Genomic DNA, 21,559 nt, shown 5'->3' on the forward strand with positions numbered 1-21,559 from the left:
CTGAGATATTTAATGAAATGGGAAGGTGGCTGGGGGGGTGGGGGGAAGTCACTGAAAGAGGGTAATGATTGTAAGGGTATGAAACTACAGATATTCTGTTTTGTGTTTTGTGTTTATGATATATGTTTGTGTTTGTTTAAAAAATTTTTGAAAATCCAATAAAAATATTTAAAAAAAAAAAAACAAACACAAATGGTGCTGAAAAGAAGGCAGCCTGGAAGTGAGTTTGCTGCTCACACGTTAAAGTTAACATTACATCTGAACAGTACCATTATGATTTTAAATATTTTTAGGCTGGGGATCTTCTAACAATAATCTACTTGCACCCATGAGTCTTAAGTTTGATTTTTGTACTACTGCACATCATACCTTGTTGGGTGCCTGGGAGAATTAAGGAAAGAAGAGAGTGTCTAATTAATTGAACCAGTTCCCACTGCTGGAAAATGGCCAAATAAATTCATTCAGTTGTTTGCTTGGCTGAAATATTAAAACAAATCAGTCAATGTCAGCAGTGATCTATTGAAGTGTCTTCTCTGTGGCAAGAGAAGATATTTTTTAAAGTCCTGTGTTCCTACTCCTCATTGAGATCCATTTCTACATTGCTGGAAATGGCACACCATCCAGCAAACCCTCTCAGCTTCAGTTATACACATATAAAATCTGAATAACAGTAACTTGCCTAGAGTTATAGGGATGGGAGGGACCATCTTTCAGAAAAGCCAGCCTGATTGATGCTGCAGCTGCCATATCATCAGTTTATTAACTGCTACATGATGGGCTCTGCCACTAGAAGGAACAACTGCACTCATAACGGTCCTTGCAGAGCAAATGAATTGAGATTGCTCAGCCAAGTGAGTCAAGCCACAAATACAAAGGAAGAAATACTGCATCTACAGTGGTACCTCAGGTTAAGTACTTAATTCGTTCCAGAGGTCTGTTCTTAACCTGAACCACTTGACACGCTCATTGAAGACCAGTGGACTAAACCACGGTTCCCAGTCCTTGCACATAGTACAGCTTAGAGAGGAGGAGTGCGAAGTTCTAGCCTCGTTGTAGCTTGTGCCCAAGTCCTAGTACAGGTGTGGGGAATCTTTTGCCCTTTTGCTGAACTACAACTCCCATCAGTCCTTGCAAGAATGGCCATTGGCCAGGGACTATAGGAGTTGTAGTTCAGCAACATCTGGAAGGCCAAAGGTTCCCCACACTTGCTCTCATTCAAACAAACCACAATTAAACCTTGGTTTGATCTCCTTAACTAGAGTTAGACTGGTTCGCATGACACAGTAAGCCAAAAGACAGTGGTACCTCGGGTTAAGTATTTAATTCATTTCGGAGGTCCGTTCTTAACCTGAAACTGTTCTTAACCTGAAGCACCACTTTAGCTAATGGGGCCTCCTGCTGCTGCTGCGCCGCCGGAGCACGATTTCTGTTCTCATCCTGAAGCAAATTTCTTAACCTGAAGCACTATTTCTTTATTAGCGCAGTGTGTAACCTGAAGCATATGTAGCCTGAAGCGTATGTAACCCGAGGTACCACTGTACTCTGACCTCTGATACCATCTCCTGCCCATGTTCACATTTTTGAGATTTGTAAGAGCAGGATGAAACAATGTTAAACGCTTTGAAAATGCTGTAGATATAGCAGTGTTCTCCCTCTAAATATCAGTTTGCTGGGTATGAAGTGGGGAGAGTGCTGTTGCACTAAAGTTCTACTCATGAGCAACTGGTCGACTGTTGTGAGAAGAGGTTGCTGGGCTAGGTTGCCTCTTGGCCAGCCCAGAGATGGAAAGAAGAAAAAGTCCCTACCAGAGAGGAATGGCAAACCAAGCTGTTGGATTACACCGAAATGGCAAAACTGACTGGAAAGCTCAGGAACCAAGAAGACAAAAACTTCAATAAAGTATGGGGAAAAATTATAACGTATTTAGGAGGAGACCACTGTAAGCAGATGAAAACATTAGCAGGATTCTAATAACACTTGTAACAAATATTATGGACAATATGGAGAGATATAAAATATGGATTATGAAATAATATGCAGTTGAAAATGTTGACAATAGGACCCATGGAGGGGAGGGTGGGAAGCCTGGAGATTCAGAGAAAACTCTAAATATGGATATGTATTTGGTACTGTTATAACTTTACACTTGTAGAATCAAATTTTAAAAAATAGTTTTATTATGATTTGAAAGATTGCCTCTTGGCCTGATCCAGCAGGTTCTTGTCATGTTCTTCCATAGTATTCCTCTTGACTAACAGGAAGCCTCTGGCCTCCCACGTGCACTTCATTCAAAATCTGAAAGCGGGGTATTGATTTATAAATGCTTTCCCTTGATCTGCCTATCAGTTTCACCCTTTGGCCAGATAACGGGATCTTCAAATTACATAGGCGACGAATCAATCAACGAGTGTTTTGAGCTGCAACACTTTCATCTCGCTGGTGATGTGGGAAAGCGACCCACACCCCGTGATCCGCCAGTTGTCAGAGAGATCTCCTACCCCAGCCAAGATCAGCTGAGGATTCTGGAAAGGTCCCTGTCCCTCCGAATCAAAGCTCAGCAACCCTGCAATAGAAGAACGGGCAAAGGCCATTTAGTCGGGGGAAGCCCTTTGGAGAGAGAGAGAGAGCTTCCCTTGTTGGAACGGGAAGGGAGGAGTCCCCCATCGCGCAGGAATGTAACGTTAGCCTGGGATCAAGTCGGAGAGGTTCTGGACGGGAAGGGGGCTGTTGTTTCAGCATCGCCTCCCTCAGAGGCAAAACAGTGACAGCACGGATGCTAATTGGAGGGCTTATCTATCTCCCTCTCCTTTGGCTTCTCCTTCCCCTGCTTAGGCTTTTCCTTCCTCGCGCGCAGGGCTTGGAGAAATGGAGGAATTCTCCAAGGTGCTGAATCAGGCAAGTCGCCGCCGCTAGGAAGGTTTGCCTGTCCTGGGTGCCAGCCCTCCAGCCAGCGCGTTCAGCTGGGAGGCAGAGGAGGGAGGAGCGCACACCCTCTTGCCTGGCCGCGATTGGCAGCCCCGCAGCCCCACCTCGCTCGGGTTGGTGCTTTCTTTTAGCCGCCTCGCTGTGTTAGAGATGAGGAGGAGCTGAAAAATGCAGATCTGGCATCGCGAGCACACATACATACACACACACACACACACCACACATCAGCATAATTTCACGAGCTGCCAGCCCATCGGATTTCCCCTCTTCTCCAGGCACAGACATGCTAAGCCACAGCACCGGTTGATCTGCTGCCTTCAGCTCGCCCCTTGATCAGCCTCCCCCACCCCAAAGTCGACATTATATTATTTATATCCTCTTCCTTTTGCTTACCGTTATTTTCAGTTCTCATACTCAGCCACCATTCCCTTGCACTCCCTGTCCGAAAGAGCCATGAAGGCAGACGCTGCTCTACACTGGAAGACAGCCGGGCTCTTTTTCATAGGGCTGCTTCGTTTTGCCTCTGCCTCCGAAAGACCCATCTACACGAATCATTTCTGGGTTGAGTTTCACAAAGGGGGAGAAGCAGAAGCCAAGCAACTTGCTGCAGAATATGGCTTTAATGGGGTCAGAAAGGTAAGGTCCTCTCTCTCGTGCTTATTTGTTTGTTTATTTATTTATTACAAAATACACCCACCCTCTTAAAAAAACACAATTGTGCATGATGCTGATAGAATCACCTTGCAAAGTTGGAGAGATCTGTACATGCATTTTACAGGAGCAAAAGGGGTATTATTTTTTTAGACAGAGTTATTTGAAACTCTTATCAGTGGATGGCTGTTCTGAAACCAAATGCTCTACCTAGATTTTCATTTTTCAGTTTTTGCAGACTTTTGAATGATGGGTGCACATTATGTTCTTGTAGCCACTAGCAGCCAAATGCACGCACTTCTGTGATTATGTTCTCCAAGTTAGAAGGGGAGGCAGAGGAAATCCTCATGGCTAATTTTTCTGCTTCTTCAGTTTCTTAGATGCAGCAGGTTCAGATAGTGACTGCTCAAAGACCCCACTGCCAGCTAAGCATGGCACTGTAGGGTTTAAGACCAGTGCCAATTGGTGCTTGCTTCACCTGGTGAGTTTGGTAACCTGTTATAATTGCTGGCAAAACACAGCCGCCCTCTGGTTTCACTCTCCTGCTGAAATGCCTGCAGGAGGCATTTTTTTCTGGGTAACCAGAATGCTAATCATAACTGAGGAACTCACTTGTGCATGCAAATCCAGAGAAGAAGCTGCCTTTAGCAGTGGGACCTGCTTTAAAAACATTTCTGTCAAGAACAGCTGGACACAAAGAGTTTGCACCTGGGATTAAAATTTAAATTTCATGCAATTGCAGTGTGAATGTGATAAAATGAAATGAAATGCTAGGCTGTAGCAAACAAGCTGAAAGCTAAGGTTAGAAATGTGGTGTCTAAGAAGAGGAGCAAGGGACCGTAAGGCAAGAAAACCTTCTTGATGAATATATGCATGCTACTAATTTATGGCTTCAAAGAGCCTTTCAAACATCTCCTTTCTGCTTCTCCTGAAGTTGAAACCAAGCTCTCACTCTCTTTATGTAAACCAGGAGACTGCTGTGCATTTGATTAATCTAGACTGCTAAACACCCAGCATTTGGTCTTATGAAACATTCCTGGTCAGAGCAGCTCCTGTGAAGTCCCTAGAAAAAAATAGAGCAATAAATATGTGCATAGAAGCAGGCAGCCCATTGCTGCTTTCCCCTCCACCACCCTGCTGGCAGTTATGCAAGAAAGACCTGATCTAACTTCCATTGTGGTTAATGGGTGTTACCCTGTTCCCTGGGAATTGTATCAGGCTCTTGAAAGTGTGTGCATCGAGCGGGGGGAGGTTGAGAGGGAAATCACATCAAAGTAGCATAATAAGTCAGCCTAACTTGTGGCACGCAGACCAGAGGTGCCTCAGCTCAACAGAGGAATCATTAGGAGAAGGAAGGCAAAATGCATGGGGACCTCAACTTAATTCCATTGCTGTCCGATAGATAAGGTGGTATTTAGCATTGCCAAAGTTTCTCTTCTATTAAATAGTGATGTGGTTCAGTTGCTAGAGCTTTGGGGGAAGAGAGCCTCTGCATAAGCCCCTGTTTTTAAAAAGCCAAGTTTCTTTGGGTCAGACTCCGTAGATATGCTTCTCTGCCAAATGCATATTTCGGATTCTTTCCAGATTGCCCTTCCCTTACTTTCATTTCACATCCTGTTTCAGAGATGCAGCTCCTTGCACAGCTAGTTTGTGAGACTCTTTTTCTTCATGGAAGTCCCCGGTAAATGAAATGGACACCAGATGCAGGAGATTTCTAAACTATTAGGCGAAATAAGCGGAGGCAAGCTAGATGTTGAGAATACTCTGGGAAGGGGTATAAAAAAAATAAAAAAATATAATAGGTTATCCTCCAGATGTGTACCTGGATCCACAAAGTTATTCTGCCCATTGGAAGGGTGTAACTCCAAGTGAATGTCAGCATTTTTCTGTTTGCCTTCGCACAAGGAGCTGGGAGTGCAAATTCATTTCCTTCCATTGTGAGCAGCAATATCTTATCAGAGCACCATTTCCTCTTTGCAGAACGAACGGTGGCCATGGAATTAGTTTCTTTTTCTTTAAATGTTGGGCAGAAACTTTGTGCCCACTTCCCTGGGAGTGAGCTCCACTGAAGCCAATGGGGCTTATTTTTGATGTGGATGTGTATAGGGTTTTGCTGGTGACGTTCTTGAGTTAAAAGCTACAGCAACCACCAACAGAGATATGTGTGGCATGCTCTGTAAAGCTTATTGCACTTGGTCCCATCAAGCTTAGTGGCACTTTCTCCCCAGTCGGTGAGTTTAGAATTGAAGATTGCCCCCCCCCCAAATATGAGACCCAACTACAAAGCAATCGCTAGGAAGCAGCACATCTCTTCCTTATGCATCCTTTCTTCCCATCCCCACACACCCTGTTTGAAGGACAAAAAGGAAATCGCCATGCATTATTTACAAGATGTGCACTTGCTTTCTACTGTAGGAGAATAAATTCAGCAGTAAGTCCTTGGTTTCTCCTCTCTGTGGGGGAATAAGGAGCTTAGATGGTTTTGCAGGGTTGGCTTCACTGCCTATGGAAATTCCTACTCCTTTATCTTCTAGTTCTGATTGAGAAACATGTTTCTGCAAGGATCTCCCAGCAGGCTCAGTTGTTTCCCCCACAAGTATGGCTTGGAGATTTGAAAGCTTAAGTTGTCCACTGCCTTCACATTCTCAGAATTGCCAGTGGTGGGCTGGGATGCACTCCAGAAGGGAAAGAGACCATCTAAAAGCCCTTTTCTTTGTGATTCATAAATGCTGTTTTGCCATTGTATGTTGAGCTGATTTTAATAGGAGTAAACTGAGAAAAGATATACTGTATGTGAGATAAAAACAAACAAGCCTTCCACTGGAAAAGGGAATTGTTTTGCCTACATTTAAGTATATATTTAACTTCAGCTGCAGTTGGGCAAGCTCAGTAATTTTCAGATTTTATTTCATTTCTGTGAAATTTATGCTTAATAATAAAGCACCTTTTTAAGGTTAACCTGTGGGCTTATACTGTAAAGCTTTGGGCACTTTGTTTTACACAAATAAAGGACCAAGATCTACATCCATTTATTTTTGACATCCTAAAGTCTAGACTCTGGGACTTTACTACCGCATGAACATTCCCGAAGTTTATAAAACACTTCAGCTAGCATTCCCCCCCCCCCCATCCTACAGTAATATTGGCAGTTTTCTCTTGGGGATTGTTTCAGAGAAATGCTTCCTTAGAAGTGCCACTGTGTGCAAACTTTATCACCTGAGAATAAGTAGGCCCACAGTATACTTCATAATTAATGGTGTGTGGTCTCTCTGTCTGAATTTTGGACCAACTCATCTCAAGGACTTAAGGTGGATGGCAGGAATTATTCACAAACCTTGTCCATATTAAAAGAGGGAAAAATCATTTCCTGATTTATCAAGACACTATCTGGATTCTATATAACAAAATATCTGTAAAATCCCAACTGCTGTATGTTTTGCTTTGAGAGGTACCCAGATAACTCCTGTCATAGTGCAGCTATATAAATGCTGTTTATATTTAAATCAATGCCAAGTACTCCTTCCCAAATAGCTCATCCTATAATTTCTGAACAATCTATCCAACTGTCCTCACCTTTTCCAAGGACATGAGCTTCCTCTTATTGTGTAGACCATGTTAAATATAGCTGTAGCTACCCAATGCACAACTTTTCACAGGCACAAACATTATAGAGGCACACATACAAATGAGTGTATGTGTGGAGATGTTTCCTGGTGCAATATACTTGACTTGCTGATCACATTGCATCTCATTTGTTGATTTGTTGCCCGTTTGGAGAGATCCTTCTTGAGCAACTTCGGCTACCATTCTGTTTGTTCCTGTAACTCCAGATAATGTATGAATAAGGTTGCAATCCTAAGCACACAATGATACTTAACTTCTGAATAAACATGTAGGGGATTGCACCGTACGTTAAATCGCACATCTCCAATACAGATCCTTGGGGGATCTCACTGCTTAATTCCCTCCATTTTGAAAGAGACTCCTTTGAACAGCTAGATAAGGAAGAAGGGCTTGGTGGAAGAAGGAGGACACCTTAAAAAAAAGCACCTCTCAATTATGCCTTTCCAGTGGAAACACAAAAAGTTGCTGTTGCTTCTCAAATATGAAGGGTGTGATTTTGCACAAGTGTCATTGGACATAGATGGTTTCACAGCCATCCAATGGCTTAAGGCAACCTATCAAGCTTGATAACTTGATGCTTCTCAAAGGTAGCCAAAGGCAGCCTTCAGACATTGTGGATTACAGCCGCCATCATTCTTGACCACTGGCCATGTTATGATGGGCCTGTTGTAGTCCAAAACACCTGTAGGGCACCATACTGACTGCTCCTAGAATAGTGGTTTCCTGGGAGGTGGTCTTGTCAAGTCCTTCAACTCAGCATCAGTTCTAGAAGCAAGTTCTCAACCAAGGCTGAGCTGGACCATGAACAAGAACAGCTTTGGTGGGGAAGAGTCTATCACTTTTGATCTGCTGCCATCTTAGCCTCTTTGCTTTCATGATTGCTATTTATGTTTTGTTGTTTTTATTCTCACAAGCCACATTATGAGTCCATGGACAAAAAACCTTGGGTCAAAATAACAAATCATATCATATCAAAATATATCTTAAAGGTAAAGGACCCCTGACAGTTAAGTCCAGCCATGAACGATTCTGGGGTTGCGGCGCTCATCTCGCTTTACTGGCTGAGGGAGCTGACATTTGTCCACAGACAGTTTGTGTGGCCAGCATGACTAAGCCGCTTCTGGCAAAACCAGAGCAGTGCACGGAAACGGCGTTTACCTTCCCACCGGAGTGGTACCTATTTATCTACTTGCACTTTGACATGCTTCCAAACTGCTGGGTTGGGACCCAACAACAGGAGCTCACCCCGACCTGGGGATTCAAACTGCTAACCTCCCGAATGGCAAGTCCAGTGGCTCAGTGGTTTACACCACAGTGCCACCCACATCCTAAATATATCTTAGAGTGCATTAATTTTGTTTTGCTTAAATGGTAGATTACATGCTCTCTTAATTTTTCCAGGGCCTTCATGAATGGCTGGGCTGCATGCAACTAAATCAGTGAATTGGTTACTTTGTATATTGTATACCTAAGTCTTGAGAGACATTGAAGCAGTTTCACAGGGAAGAGCAGCACTTTCTAATGATGCACGTTCAGTCAAAGAAACAATGTTGGCAGCCTCCCACTTGGGTGATGTCTGTTCCTGCATGGTTCTCTTTTTGTGTGTGTGTTCTAGTAAGCCAGTCGTCCATTCTTCTGTTCCGTTTCTGTCCCCTCCTGGTTTTCCATTCCCCCCTCTAACGTTCAGCTAGAATCCCATGGCCATTGAGTCTGCTTCATCCTGTCTTTGGGACATTTCAGAATTATTATTTTTTAAATCTCTGCAGGCCTTAGGTTTCTTCCCCCTAAGTCCCCAACCTACTTTTGCAAACCTTGGCTTTCATGCCAGCATGCTGATATCTCCCTCTTTATTCTCATTAGTCCCATTTCAGCTATAAAGCTACCATAACTAAACACCTGAAGATACTATTAATAGTTATGCCAATCCTTCCTTTTTACTTTTTCTTTTGGGATGGGGTGTGTGTGTGTGTGTGTGTGTGTGTATGGTTTTCAGATTTAAATTTTACAGTCACATATCCAACATAAATCATAGAAACAAGATTCCATAGACTCTCCTGGACTTCCTTCCTCCCCTTTGTGGGTCCTATTGTCAATCATTTCCTCCTGCATCTTTAGTGATAATCCAAATCTTTGACCTCTCCACTGTGTCCCAAAATTCACCATTAAACCACAAGTGTTATTCCAATCCTACTAATCATTTTAACTGTTTACAATGGTTTTTAAGATAGGTTATAGATTTTCGCCATTCCTTATTAACATTTTGGTCTTCCTGATTTCTGATTCTTCTGATCATCTTAGCCATTTTGGCATAATCCATCAACTTGATCTGCCATTCTTCTCTGGTGGGGACTTTATCTTTGGGCCAGTGACATCCGCATAGCCAGTTATGCCAATCCTTCCTAATCTGGAGTCCTTCAAACATTTTGGCTGACCACTCCCATCATCCATTGGCCATGCTGATCAAGGCTGAAGGGACTTGTAGCTTAAAATATCTGTAGTATTCTCAAATTGGGTGGAGGTACTTCAGACTAATGTGATATTCACATGCAATGTCTCCATCTTCCAGAGAGAGAGAGAGAGAAAGAAAGGCTCTTTATTTTTTTCTCTATACAGTGGTACCTCGGGTTACATACGCTTCAGGTTACAGACGCTTCAGGTTACAGACTCTGCTAACCCAGAAATAGGGCTTCAGGTTAAGAACTTTGCTTCAGGATGAGAACAGAAATCATGTTTCAGTGGCGCGGCAGAAGCAGGAGGCCCCATTAGCTAAAGTGGTGCTTCAGATTAAGAACAGTTTCAGGTTAAGAACGGATCTCCAGAACGAATTAAGTACTTAAACTGAGGTACCACTGTACACCTCTCCCAGATGGATGTGAATGCTAAGCTGGCTTTTCAAAGTAGAGCGCTTGTGCCCCAACTTTCCTTCTGCTATCGCAATGTTCAACACAGTTATCACATTGCAAACACAAACAGATGCGGAAAGGGTCCAGCGGTTCCAGCAAGAGCCTCTCTATTCACTTCGCCAATTATTAATGTCCATTCACATCCCTAGGGAGACAGACGTCACGTTTTGAGAACAATAGGCCAAGCAGTAATGTAATTGGCAATGGTGTTTTTAATTTCCGTATCAGTTTCATTTGTCGTTATACTTTATGACCTTTATTCCTATTTCAGCTTCGTGGATGTTGTCTTGGTGAATAGAAACAGCTGCCTTGGGGCTGGTCAGACTGTTTGCTCTGTACTGTGTGCTTTGACTAGCAGAGGCTCTCTCATTCCTCCTCCTCCTTCTAACTGGAGGTGTCAGGGACCAAGACTGAGGCCTCCCAAAGGCAAAGGATGTCCCCTACTGTTCAGCTGTGCCCCCCCCACCTGAATTGTTAAGGAAATAGAGGGAGAAAGTTTGATGCAAAGCTCCCTATCTTTAGTCACTCCAGAATATAAAGCTTTTGTTGTTGTTGTTTAGTCGTTTAGTCGTGTCTGACTCTTCATGACCCCATGGACCAGAGCACGCCAGGCACTTTTGTCTTCCACTGCCTCCCGCAGTTTGGTCAAACTCATGCTGGTAGCTTCGAGAACACTGTCCAACCATCTCGTCCTCTGTCGTCCCCTTCTCCTTGTGCCCTCCATCTTTCCCAACATCAGGGTCTTTTCCAGGGAGTCTTCTCTTCTCATGAGGTGGCCAAAGTATTGGAGCCTCAGCTTCAGGATCTGTCCTTCCAGTGAGCACTCAGGGCTGATTTCCTTCAGAATGGATAGGTGAGCCTATCACTTCCTGTACATCAGGGGTGGGGTGGGGGACCTTTTGCAGCCCAGGGGCCACATTGCCCCAAAGACAACTTTCAGAGAGCCGCATATCAGCGATGGGAGGGGCCCGATGCAAATGTGGACAGAGCCAGGAATGCAACTCTAACCTTTATACAACTCTAACTCTAAAAAATGGAAATCAAGGGCACCAGAGTGGTCCACAGACTTCTCCACCATGGGCAGATGTCTTCGGTTTCTATTTAGATTACAATTACTAGTACTTAATTTGCAGCTATGCACATAAATTTGAATAATCAAGTGTTGAAATTCTACCTGCCTGCAGACAGCCTCCCCAGAGTTGTTCATGCTTTAGTTATCTCTCACTTGGACTACTACAATGTGGTCTACGTGGGGCTACCTTCGAAGGTGACCCAGAAACTACAACTAATCCAGAATGCGGCAGCGAGACTGGTGACTGGGAGCAGCCACCGAGACCATATAACACCAGTCCTGAAAGACCTACATTGGCTCCCAGTATGTTTCTGAGCACAATTCAAAGTGTTGGTGCTGACCATAAAGGCTTAAACAGCCTCAGTTCAGTACACCTGTCTCCACCCCCATAGTTCAACCCTGACACTGAGGTCCAGCTCCGAGGGCCTTCTGGCAGCTCCCTCCTTGTGAGAAGTGAGGTTACAGGGAACCAGGCAGAGGGCCTTCTTGGTAGTGGCACCTGCCCTGTGGAATGCTGTTCCATCAGATGTCAAGGAAATGAACAACTATCTGACTTTTAGAAGACATCTGAAGGCAGTCCTGTTTAGGGAAGTTTTAAATGTTTGATGTTTTATCATATTTTTTATAGTCTGTTGGGAGCCATCCAGAGTGGCTGGGGAAACCCAGCCAGATGGGCAGGGTATAAATAATAAATTATTGTTATTTTATTATTATTTATGCAAATCTGTACCTTCATTCCCCCCTCCCTTTCCTCCCTCCCTTCTTTTGGTGATATTTGTGCAGTCAAACTATTGGTCCATCTAGCTGAAGGCTGTCTGACTGGCACTTGTTTTCCAGTTTTCAGACAGGAGTCCCTCTGAGCCCCACTTGGAGAGGCCCTTGCCCTTAGTCACAGCCACCCCTGTTGGTGACTACTATAAACACAATGGAACTGCTCTACACTGCTTCTCTTTCAGGCCCTTTCCTTTCATATGTACCACCGCGAATATTCCAAGCACATAGCTGGTCTGGGAAATGTGCTAGAACCAATGTGAGATGCGTAAGTCGCTTGCAAGCATCAGAACATCTCCTTCTAACCTACATCCTCAGAGAAAAGAGACATGTTTCTAAAGCCCATTCTTTGGGCTTTTGTCAGTTGGTATACGGAACAAAAGAGGTATTTTTCACAAGACGTCTTTTGTTTGGGGGAATCAAAGGCTGTGATTCTCAGCATATCATTATGTGCAAATCAATTCCACCCAAAGCGATGCAATTTATTTCCAGCTGAGTGTGGTTAGACCTACCCAGGATGTGATTGTGTAGCACTGGGGTGGGGAATCTGTGCCCCTCCAGGTGTTTCTGGACTGCAGGTCACATCAGACCTAGCCAGCATGACCTATGGTCAGGGGTGATGGAACTTGCTGCCTGGCAACCTCTATAACAGAATGCTCCAACATGTAGCCTGGGGGCACATTCAGCTCTTGTGGCCATTTTTGGTGGCCCTCAACAACACTCAGGACTTCTTAAAGCAGCTTGAGTAGCCAGCTTTTTGTTGTTGCTGTGAGGCATACATGAAAACAAACAGCAAAGGCCACTTGTGTCTTCCTCAGACCCTGTGAGGTGAAACGGACCAGCTCTCCTTCTTCTCTTCCTCTAACCTGACTCAGAGCTGCTCTATGTATATATAAGCAACAACAAAATAATGAAAGCAATAATAATGTGTCAATGCAAAAGAGGTATTTTCCCCACAGTGATATTGGACAACTGGATACCTCCCTGAATATATTTAAGACTGTACCCATGTACAGTATGCATTTACCTGGGAGTAAGTCTCAATGAAGTTAACAATGTTTGCTTATGAGTAAGCACAAGAGGGATGCGGGTGGCGCTGTGGTCTAAACCACTGAGCCTGGGGCTTGCCGATCGGAAGGTTGTGGTTCGAATCCCCGTGACGGGGTGAGCTCCCGTTGCTCGGTCCCTGCTCCTGCCAACCTAGCAGTTCAAAAGCACCTCAAAGTGCAAGTAGATAAATAGATCCCGCTCTGGCGGGAAGGTAAACGGCATTTCCGTGCTCTGCTCTGGTTTTGCCAGAAGCGGCTTAGTCATGCTGGCCAAATGATCTGGAAAAACTGTCTGCGGACAAATGTCGGCTCCCTCAGCCAATAAAGCAAGATGAGTGCCACAACCCAGAGTCATTTGTGACTGGACCTAATGGTCAGGGGTCCTTTACCTTTACCTTTAGGCACAAGTAAGGCTTGCCCTGCATTTTGACCTGAGCAGGGCTTCATCTCAGGTCAGTGCACATGGAGTTGCAATCCTGTTGTACGGATCTCAGCCTGGAAACCTGATTCAGTGTATACTTATTCAGGAGTAGGTCCCATTATGTTTAGGAGTGCTTACCCTTAAATATATTAATTGTTTATATTAAACAATATTTTATATATATAATGTTTGATATTTTATTGTGTTTTTAATATTCTGTTGGGAGGCACCCAGAGTGACTGGGGGAACCCAGTCTGATGGGCGGGGTATAAATAAATTGTTGTTGTTGTTGTTGTTGTTGTTGTTGTTGTTGTTGTTGTTGTTATTATTATTATTAAACCTGGAACCTTCTGCTTGCAAGACAAATGCTCTGCCACTGAGCTATGACCCTTCCCAACTGTAATGCTGTACACAGCTTCCTGGGTGTAAGCCCCATTGAACTCAATGGGGTTTACTTTTGAGTAGACAAATATGGGATTTCTCTGTGGGAGCCACCAGATCCCCATTAATCTGGAGGAAAGTGACCTTTAATGTGAATTGTTTCATTCCATTCACAACAAGCCATTAAACTGCGTCTTCTTTTGTTCAGTTCTTAAATCATGTATTTCACAACTACCAATGGTAGAAATTTATCAAGTTTCATTCTCTCTCTCTCTCTCTCTCTCTCTCTCATTCGAACCCATTTTCACACTGGTACAGGCACTGCACAACTAATTTGGTTTTGGGGTAAAATATTTTGGCTTCTTAATGTCAAAAAGAAGAAAAAATAACACATTTGAGATAATTGGAGCTTACTCACAAACACAAAGCCAATAATATAAGAAGCAAATTATTTTGCATGATTCACTCCATTCTAATTAAAAAAGAGAGAGAAAAATATCACTCTTAAGGAGGGAGCGGGGGAAACCACTTGTGTACATCCTAACTGCAAAATAATGCTTTGCTAATTGCTAAAAGAATCTCAGTTGTTAAAACAGATTGCGATGTGTTAATATGCATATGCTTTCCTTCTACCCCTATAGAGCTGCCAATAACTGGCATTTCTTTGTGTGTATCCTTGGTTGTGACAAATAATAGTAATATAAATCTCTTTGGTGTGGAGCTTTCTGAGTGCCAATCAAGCAGCTGTGCCCTCATGGGAAACCTTCTGAGTAGGCGGGGCCAGAGGCAAAAGGGGGCGGAGCAATGGATAGTTCACTTATCTATGTACAAGAGGCATTTCAGCCATGCGAATATCTGAAGTTTCTATACATACACAGTCCACACTGCTTTTCATCCGGGCAAGCAAAAGACACTGCCTCTGTTGTGCACTTAAGGAGGGAGTAGAGCAGGCCTGGTGAAGGTGTGTGGTTTGTGTATGCCATAGCTGTCAACCGTCCCTTATTTGGCGGGAAAGTCCCTTATCCCAGCGCCGTGTCCCGCTACTGTCCCTTACTGATGATGTCCTTTAAATTTCCCAGGTTTCAAAGGAAGCAGCTCCTCTCGCTCCCTGCCGGCCAGGGAGGAGGGAGGCTCCAACAGTGTTGCTTTCTTACCGTTCATTTACTTATTTTCCTGACTTCCTCACACCTCCCTTTTTTGTGTTCCATTTAAAAATTGGTTCAGCAAATTCATACCCTCTTAATTTACCCTTAATTATTTATCCTCACGTATTATAGCTTCAAATTTTCGTCTAATATCAATCCATTCTTGCAAAATCTTATTTTACCTTATTACTAAAACCACTTCATTTCATTTCATTATCATTAACATTCAAAAATTTTACAATTCAATTTACCATTAATTTCTTTAACCTTATCTTACCTTCAAAGCAATAAAATTTCAAAATTTAAACCATATTTAAACTTAACTCATTCAAACCTTTCTGCTAAAGCCAATTAATTCCTTTCCAGCACATTCTAGTATTTCATTAGTATTACACTAATTCCAAAAATAAAAAGATATATAAAAAGAAATTCTCATTCTAGTTTTATCCAACGTCCCTTCTTCCTGGTTTCGGGTAGTGTCAGTCCTTTCACCATTATATCCTGTCCATCAATCTGGTGTTCTAATATCTGAGGCTCTCAGGTCCCTTCTATGCCCCCTCTGCAGGTTTTCTTGTTCCTGTTTGTACTTGCACACATCCTTGTCCCTTGTTGGGTTCTTACGTAGTTTCTTCCCTTTCTCCTTGAGGAGTGAGTCTCCGGGGAATTCCATACAGTAGTATTCTCCATTTTCTTTCATCAGATTGTCTCATTCCCCACTAATCCACTCCCCTATGTTTAATTTATAATCCGAAAAGTAGTTGTTCCAGAAATAATCATCAACTTGTTTCACAGTCCCACCAGAGCTAAGAATTTCCTTAACTCCAGAGTCTTGCAAATATTCTCCAGGTTCAATCTTCCAATGTTGCAGCTTTTGGTCGTGCGGGATTTTGAGTCTCTGTAACTTTTGAGGTGCAATCGCCACCTCTTCCATCTTCGTCTGCCCTTGGACTTGCCTTATTAAACCAGTTTCCTGAATTGGTTGTTGTAAGATTTCTTTAACTTTGTTTCCTGTTAGTTCATATTTGCTAGCTGCAGCAGATATAAAATCCAACTTTTCATTCATCGAAGTCACTTTCTCATCCAACTGCTGCAGCAAAGCATTTATTTTGCCAAGGGCAGAAAGTAAAACTTCCTCCCTGTTCATTTCTGTTCAGGGTCAAATAGCTGGTCCCACTGTCAAGTTTTCACAGCTGTTATATCTTCCCTGTAAATTACAGCAAACACACTGACAAGCTCCCTCTAGGGGACACAGTTTCTATTTAACGTCCATCTTTAAAATGTATCCAACAAAGGGAAATTTACTTTCGATTTTCAGGTACTTTGTTTCCTTACAATACAATACAAACAAGCAGAAAGCAGCATTAGAATTATTTTGTTTCTCTTTTATTTCTATCTGTCAAAAGTGTTCCGTTTTCAATTAATGGACATCTCCAACGATTTCTGTTCTGACATCCCGTCCCCAGGTTTGGGACGATGGAGGCTTATATTCTTTCACTCTCTCTGCAGGATTAAGAGGTCAAAATTTCTTCCCCCCTTTTCTCCTGCTGTCAAGGGGGGTTTTGATGGTTATAAATGCAGGAAATTTCAATCTTGGAATCAATTTTCCAGGCTATTTAGCTTGCAAGATCTGTGCTTCAGTCTATTTACAAAAAGCGGAAGGCGGACTTCCTGTTTACACCTTCCCGCTTCAGTGCCAAATTCAAGTTTGTTCTTTTGATCAAAGGAGCGATTCCTTTGATCTCCCGATCTTTCAATTGTCCTACTCACGGGTTGTTGTTTAAAAGTCGAATTGTCACAGGAAAGAGGACAGCGCTCTCTGGCATCAGCTGTGCAGCTTCGCTCCGCAGAAGTAGCGATTGACTCTTAGCACCGCGCCAAACACCCCGTCCCGCTCCGGAGCCCTTTGCAGGGTTCCTTTGCCGATCGCGGGGGGGGGCGCAAAAGGTGCCCGCCGAGTCCCACGGTCGCAGGCTTCACCCGCCTGTGGTTTTCAAAAGGGTCCCCGCTTCGCTGTAGTGGTAGGACCCGATTTCTGCTGGGCTTTCTCCCTCTAAGTTAGAGGGAATCTGCCATTGTCGGTGGCGCCGCCTCCGGAAGTCCCGCCTTTGCTCAGCGCTTCCCAGCAGAGAGGTGACGTGGTTTTCCTTGCTGCATCCCCTTTGCTGGGTTGCTGCGCTGTGGGAACCACCGCTTGAGGCTTCGTTTGGCTGCTGGCTGGGCTTTCTGCCTTTGGCTCGGAGGGGCTCAGAAGTTGAACATACCTGTGTTTGGAAAATCCCTTATTCTGGCTGCTGATCCCTTATTTTCGAGGCTGCTGGTCCCTTATTTTCAAATCTGTAAGTTGACAGCTATGTATGCATAGAGGCATTTGTCCCACCCAGGCCTGAGTCCCCCCCCTCCTGGATGCTATGGCAGAGGTACATAACCTCTGGCTTGCCAGATGCTGCTAAACATGAACCACAACTCCCTCCATCCCTGGCCAGCATAGCCAAAGGTGGCAAGTGGAACTCAGATTGAGACATAGCCGTGAGACGGAGCCCGACACAGGCAGAAGCTGCAGTTCCACTCCAGCCTTTTGTATGCTTCCCTCTGCCTTTGTCTCTCTCACACTGCTGCTTCTCCAAGAGTCGTGGAAGCTAAGGGAGCTGGGCTGCTGCTCTCTACTCTCTCCTAGGGATGTGGGTGATGCTGTGGTCTAAACCACTGAGCCTCTTGGGCTTGCTGATCAGAAGGTCAGTGGTTCGAATCCGTGCAATGGGGTGAGCTCCCATTGCTCTGTCCTAGCTCCTGCAAACCTAGCAGCTTGAAAGCACGCCAGTGCAAGTAGATAAATAGCAACCACTGCAGCAGGAAGGTAAACAGCATTTCCATGCGCTCTGGTTTCCATCATGGTGTTCTTTTGAGCCTGAAGCAGTTTAGTCATGCTGGCCACATGACCCAGAAAGCTGTCTGTGGACAAACGCTGGTTCCCTTGGCCTGAAAAGCAAGATGAGCGCCGCAACCCAATAGTAACCTTTGACTGGACTTAACCATCCAGGGGTCCTTTACCTTTTTCTTTTTTTTTAACCTCACTCTATCCTCCTTGCCACAATCCCTGGTTTTTTTTTTAAACATTGGGGTGTGCTTGGGCACATATGCATGCCTATGATTCAGGATCAGGTGGAAAATTCTTCTAGTCCAGCTTCCTCTTTCCAGGAATATCCAGTCAGATGCTTCTGGGGAGCCCATGAACAGAGTGAAAGTGTCAAACCTCAGCCATTGTTTGCTACTCAAACTGGTATTCAGAAGTACCAAACCTCTGATCATGGAAGTTCCATTTAGCCAGGAGGCCTAAGAGCTGTCAAAAGCCTTTATGAGCCAAGGCACTGAGCCCTGCAGTTTCCTATTGTTTAATGAACACACAGACATGAGTATTTAGCTTCATGGGCTAAAACAGGCCACAACTTTATTGGTTACAGATGTGAACAGTTTGGCTTAGGCATTGGGTGGAGTCAAGATATAGCTCATCTGCATGGAGTCGAACTAAGGGTAAACCACCAACAGGGGGAGCCCTATATCAAATAGGGGCAGGATCTACACCCCCAGATTCCTTTAACAGGATACCCTTATCGAGGAGGGGCAGGCAGCTAAGAGCTGTCAAAAGCCTTTATCTAACCCCACTTTCATAATAATAATAATTTTATTATTTATACCCCAGCCATTCTGGGCGGCTTCCAACAGAATATTAAAACACGGTAAAACATCAAACATTAAAAACTTCCCTGAACAGGGCTGCCTTCAAGGCATGTAAGCCACCAGCTATCAGCACGCTTTGCAGCAGTTAGTTCCAGAAGTTAACTATTGGTTGTGTGAAGAAATGGTTTCATTTTTTGTGTCCTAAATCTGTAAATAGGCTTTTGTTATGTCTGCATAGATTTTGGCTACATTCAGATGTACTGATAGACCATGGTTTGGTAGTTACATGAAGGTAAAGAGGTTAGAAATGAGTAAAGAATCTTTTCTTTCTTTAACATTACCATTCTTCTGAAGTGAATATTCCAATTTTTGACATGATTGTTCCCAAATGAATTGCACAGCATCTCAGTAGACAAAGCACAATGCAAAAACTAGTGCTTAGGAAACTCATTAAAATGATGTGTTTATTTTACTTGACTGATGTAATAAAGGTACAATGATTTATCAGCACACTAAAGATTAATTCTAATATAGCTAGCCAAGAAGCAGCTGCCATTCATTGATTGGCATTAACTACAAACAAAAGCCTTTATTTGGCAAAGGCATGATTGCTCAATGCAAGTATGAGCTCCATCCATGATGAATTCTGACCTCTCCACAAACCTGTGACCCTCCATTTCCTGTTGGGCTCTGGCTCCCTTCAGCCCTAGCCAATGACCACGGCTACAAATTTCCCATAATAGCTTGAAATGTGTCTCCAAAAATATTTGTTGCAGGAAGTGGAGGCTCCAAATCATTGGTCTGCTCACTCATACTTCGCTGCAGCTCTTTTGCTCTGAAATAGAGGCAAAATATTCTCAAATCTTCTTTAAAAAACCAAAGACACTTTCTGCTACTGCTGAATAAGGAACTGTGTTACAAGGAGAAGCAAAATACATCCCTTGAAGCACTGTGCTTCACAGCAGAATGCTGGTTCGTTTTTTCTTTCAGCCTCTATTCATCTGGCTTTCCTTATGCAGATTAAAAAAACAAACCAAAAGTGTGCCGTTTTAACTGACAATATAAAACTTTTTGGCTTTGTGTTGTTGTGGAATTGCCTATTTCTTTTTGCCTGCTTTTTTTTTGCTTTGCTTTACAGTGGAATTTCTGAATTTCTGAATTTCTGGCGGTTTGAATCCTTTAACGGGGTGAGCTCCCGTTGCTCTGTCATAGCTCCTGCCAACCTAGCAGTTCAAAAGCACACCAGTGCAAATAGATAAATAGGTACCACTGGGGCGGTACCTGAAACACGTTTGGCTCCCAAACGATCGAAAACCAGAAGTGAGTATTCAGGTTTTCGAATGATTTTTGTAAGCCGCACATCCTGTGTGGCTTCCAAGGCTTTTGATTGGCTGCAGGAGCTTCCTGCAGCCAATCAGAAGCCATGCCTTGGTTCTCAAACTGTTCTGGGAGTCGAACGGACTCCTGGAATGGATTAAATTTGAGAACCAAGCTAAGACTGTATTTCCTTCTCCTAGTTGGGCTACCTTCCCAGGTTGACAAGCCCCATCTGCCCCAGAGAAGATTTTACTACAGCAACCTTGCTTGTTTGGAGTCTTGAGACTATTTTCTCAAATAACGGCCCCCTCCGAAAAGTTATAGCATAGAAATATCATGGATAAAAGGTAAAAGGTAAAGGGACCCCTGACCATTAGGTCCAGTCATGGCCGACTCTGGGGTTGCGGCGCTCATCTCGCTTTATCGGCCGAGGGAGCCGGCATACAGCTTCTGGGTCATGTGGCCAGCATGACTAAGCCGCTTCTGGCAAACCACAGCAGCACACGGAAACGCCATTTACCTTCCTGCTGGAGTGGTACCTATTTATCTACTTGCACTTGACATGCTTTTGAACTGCTAGGTTGGCGGGAGCTGGGACTGAGCCACGGGAGCTCACCCCATTGCGGGGATTCAAACCGCCGACCTTCTGATCGGCAAGTCCTAGGCTCTGTGGTTTAACCCACAGCGCCACCCGCGTCATGGATGAAGCAACGCAAATGCTGCTTCCCCCCCCATAACTTTGGTAGATTTAAAGAGAACTGTGCATGGTTGCAGTACCAAGAAGCAAGCACTGTGCTTAACTCCACCCAAGCTCTGTATTGAGCTTCAATCTCTCAAAATGCTTTTTGCTCTTTAGCCAAAACAGCACCCAGTGTGGCTGCTTAATAAAAAGTAGGCTTAGATTTTTAAAGACGGGACACAAAATGAAGGAGGAAGGAAGTGGTGAAAGTGAGCTTGGCCAGCAGTTATTAAACTGCTCTACAGCTCTTATAGCAAACAGCTGGAACTGAGACAATTCAGATAGCTTGCTGGAGTGGCGACTGACTTCTGAGGTGGAGGCAAAGGTCAGTGGTCTGTCAGCAAAGTCAGCGGAGCAATCTGCTTCTCCCCTTTCCCTCTGCTTTGCAGCCAGATGGAATGGCTTCAGCTTGGTAAGAGTTGACAAAGAGCCCAGAGCAGTTGTCTCTCAGTGGATCAGCAGCCGAAGGCACAGGGAGGCATGTTTTTAAATGGCTTGTGCAGATGTGTCGATGTCTGGCCCTTACTTTATTTAAAAAGATGGTTAGCTGAAGACCTGCAAGGCGCAGCAACCTCTGAGCCTAAGTGATATGCTCCAGATTCAGCCCTCTTTTCTGAGCAAATATTTAAGGTCTTTGGCTGTAACTGTAAAAACAGGGAACGGAAACGTCAACGTTTGGCAATTTGCTTTGAGAATGTGCTGTTGTTTTGTTATGTATGCTAGTCATCCACATTAAGATCCATAATGCTAAACTTGCCGAATTTCCATTGAGACTGATGTGACTGAAACAAAGGAGATGGGAAACCTCCAATGTATTATTCAAGCCTGTTTCAATTATTTATTGAGTGCTCACTGGTAGGAAAGCTGCTTGGGTGCTACTCTGTGA

The 21,559-nt window shown here is 43.9% G+C and overlaps 1 protein-coding gene across 1 annotated transcript in view; it reads left to right on the forward strand.

Annotated features, from left to right (window-relative positions):
• Window positions 1-3,075: 3,075 nt before the first annotated feature.
• Window positions 3,076-21,559, forward strand: part of PCSK2 (proprotein convertase subtilisin/kexin type 2) — a 124,951-nt gene continuing 106,467 nt past the window's right edge. The window contains exon 1 of the mRNA XM_081857078.1: window positions 3,076-3,561. Within this exon, the coding sequence (XP_081713204.1) occupies window positions 3,379-3,561 (183 nt within the window). The 5' untranslated portion in view covers window positions 3,076-3,378. The remainder of the gene's footprint in view (window positions 3,562-21,559) is intronic.

Source organism: Podarcis erhardii, assembly GCF_964252035.2.
Source record: "Podarcis erhardii genome assembly, chromosome: 3".
NCBI lineage: Eukaryota > Metazoa > Chordata > Lepidosauria > Squamata > Lacertidae > Podarcis > Podarcis erhardii.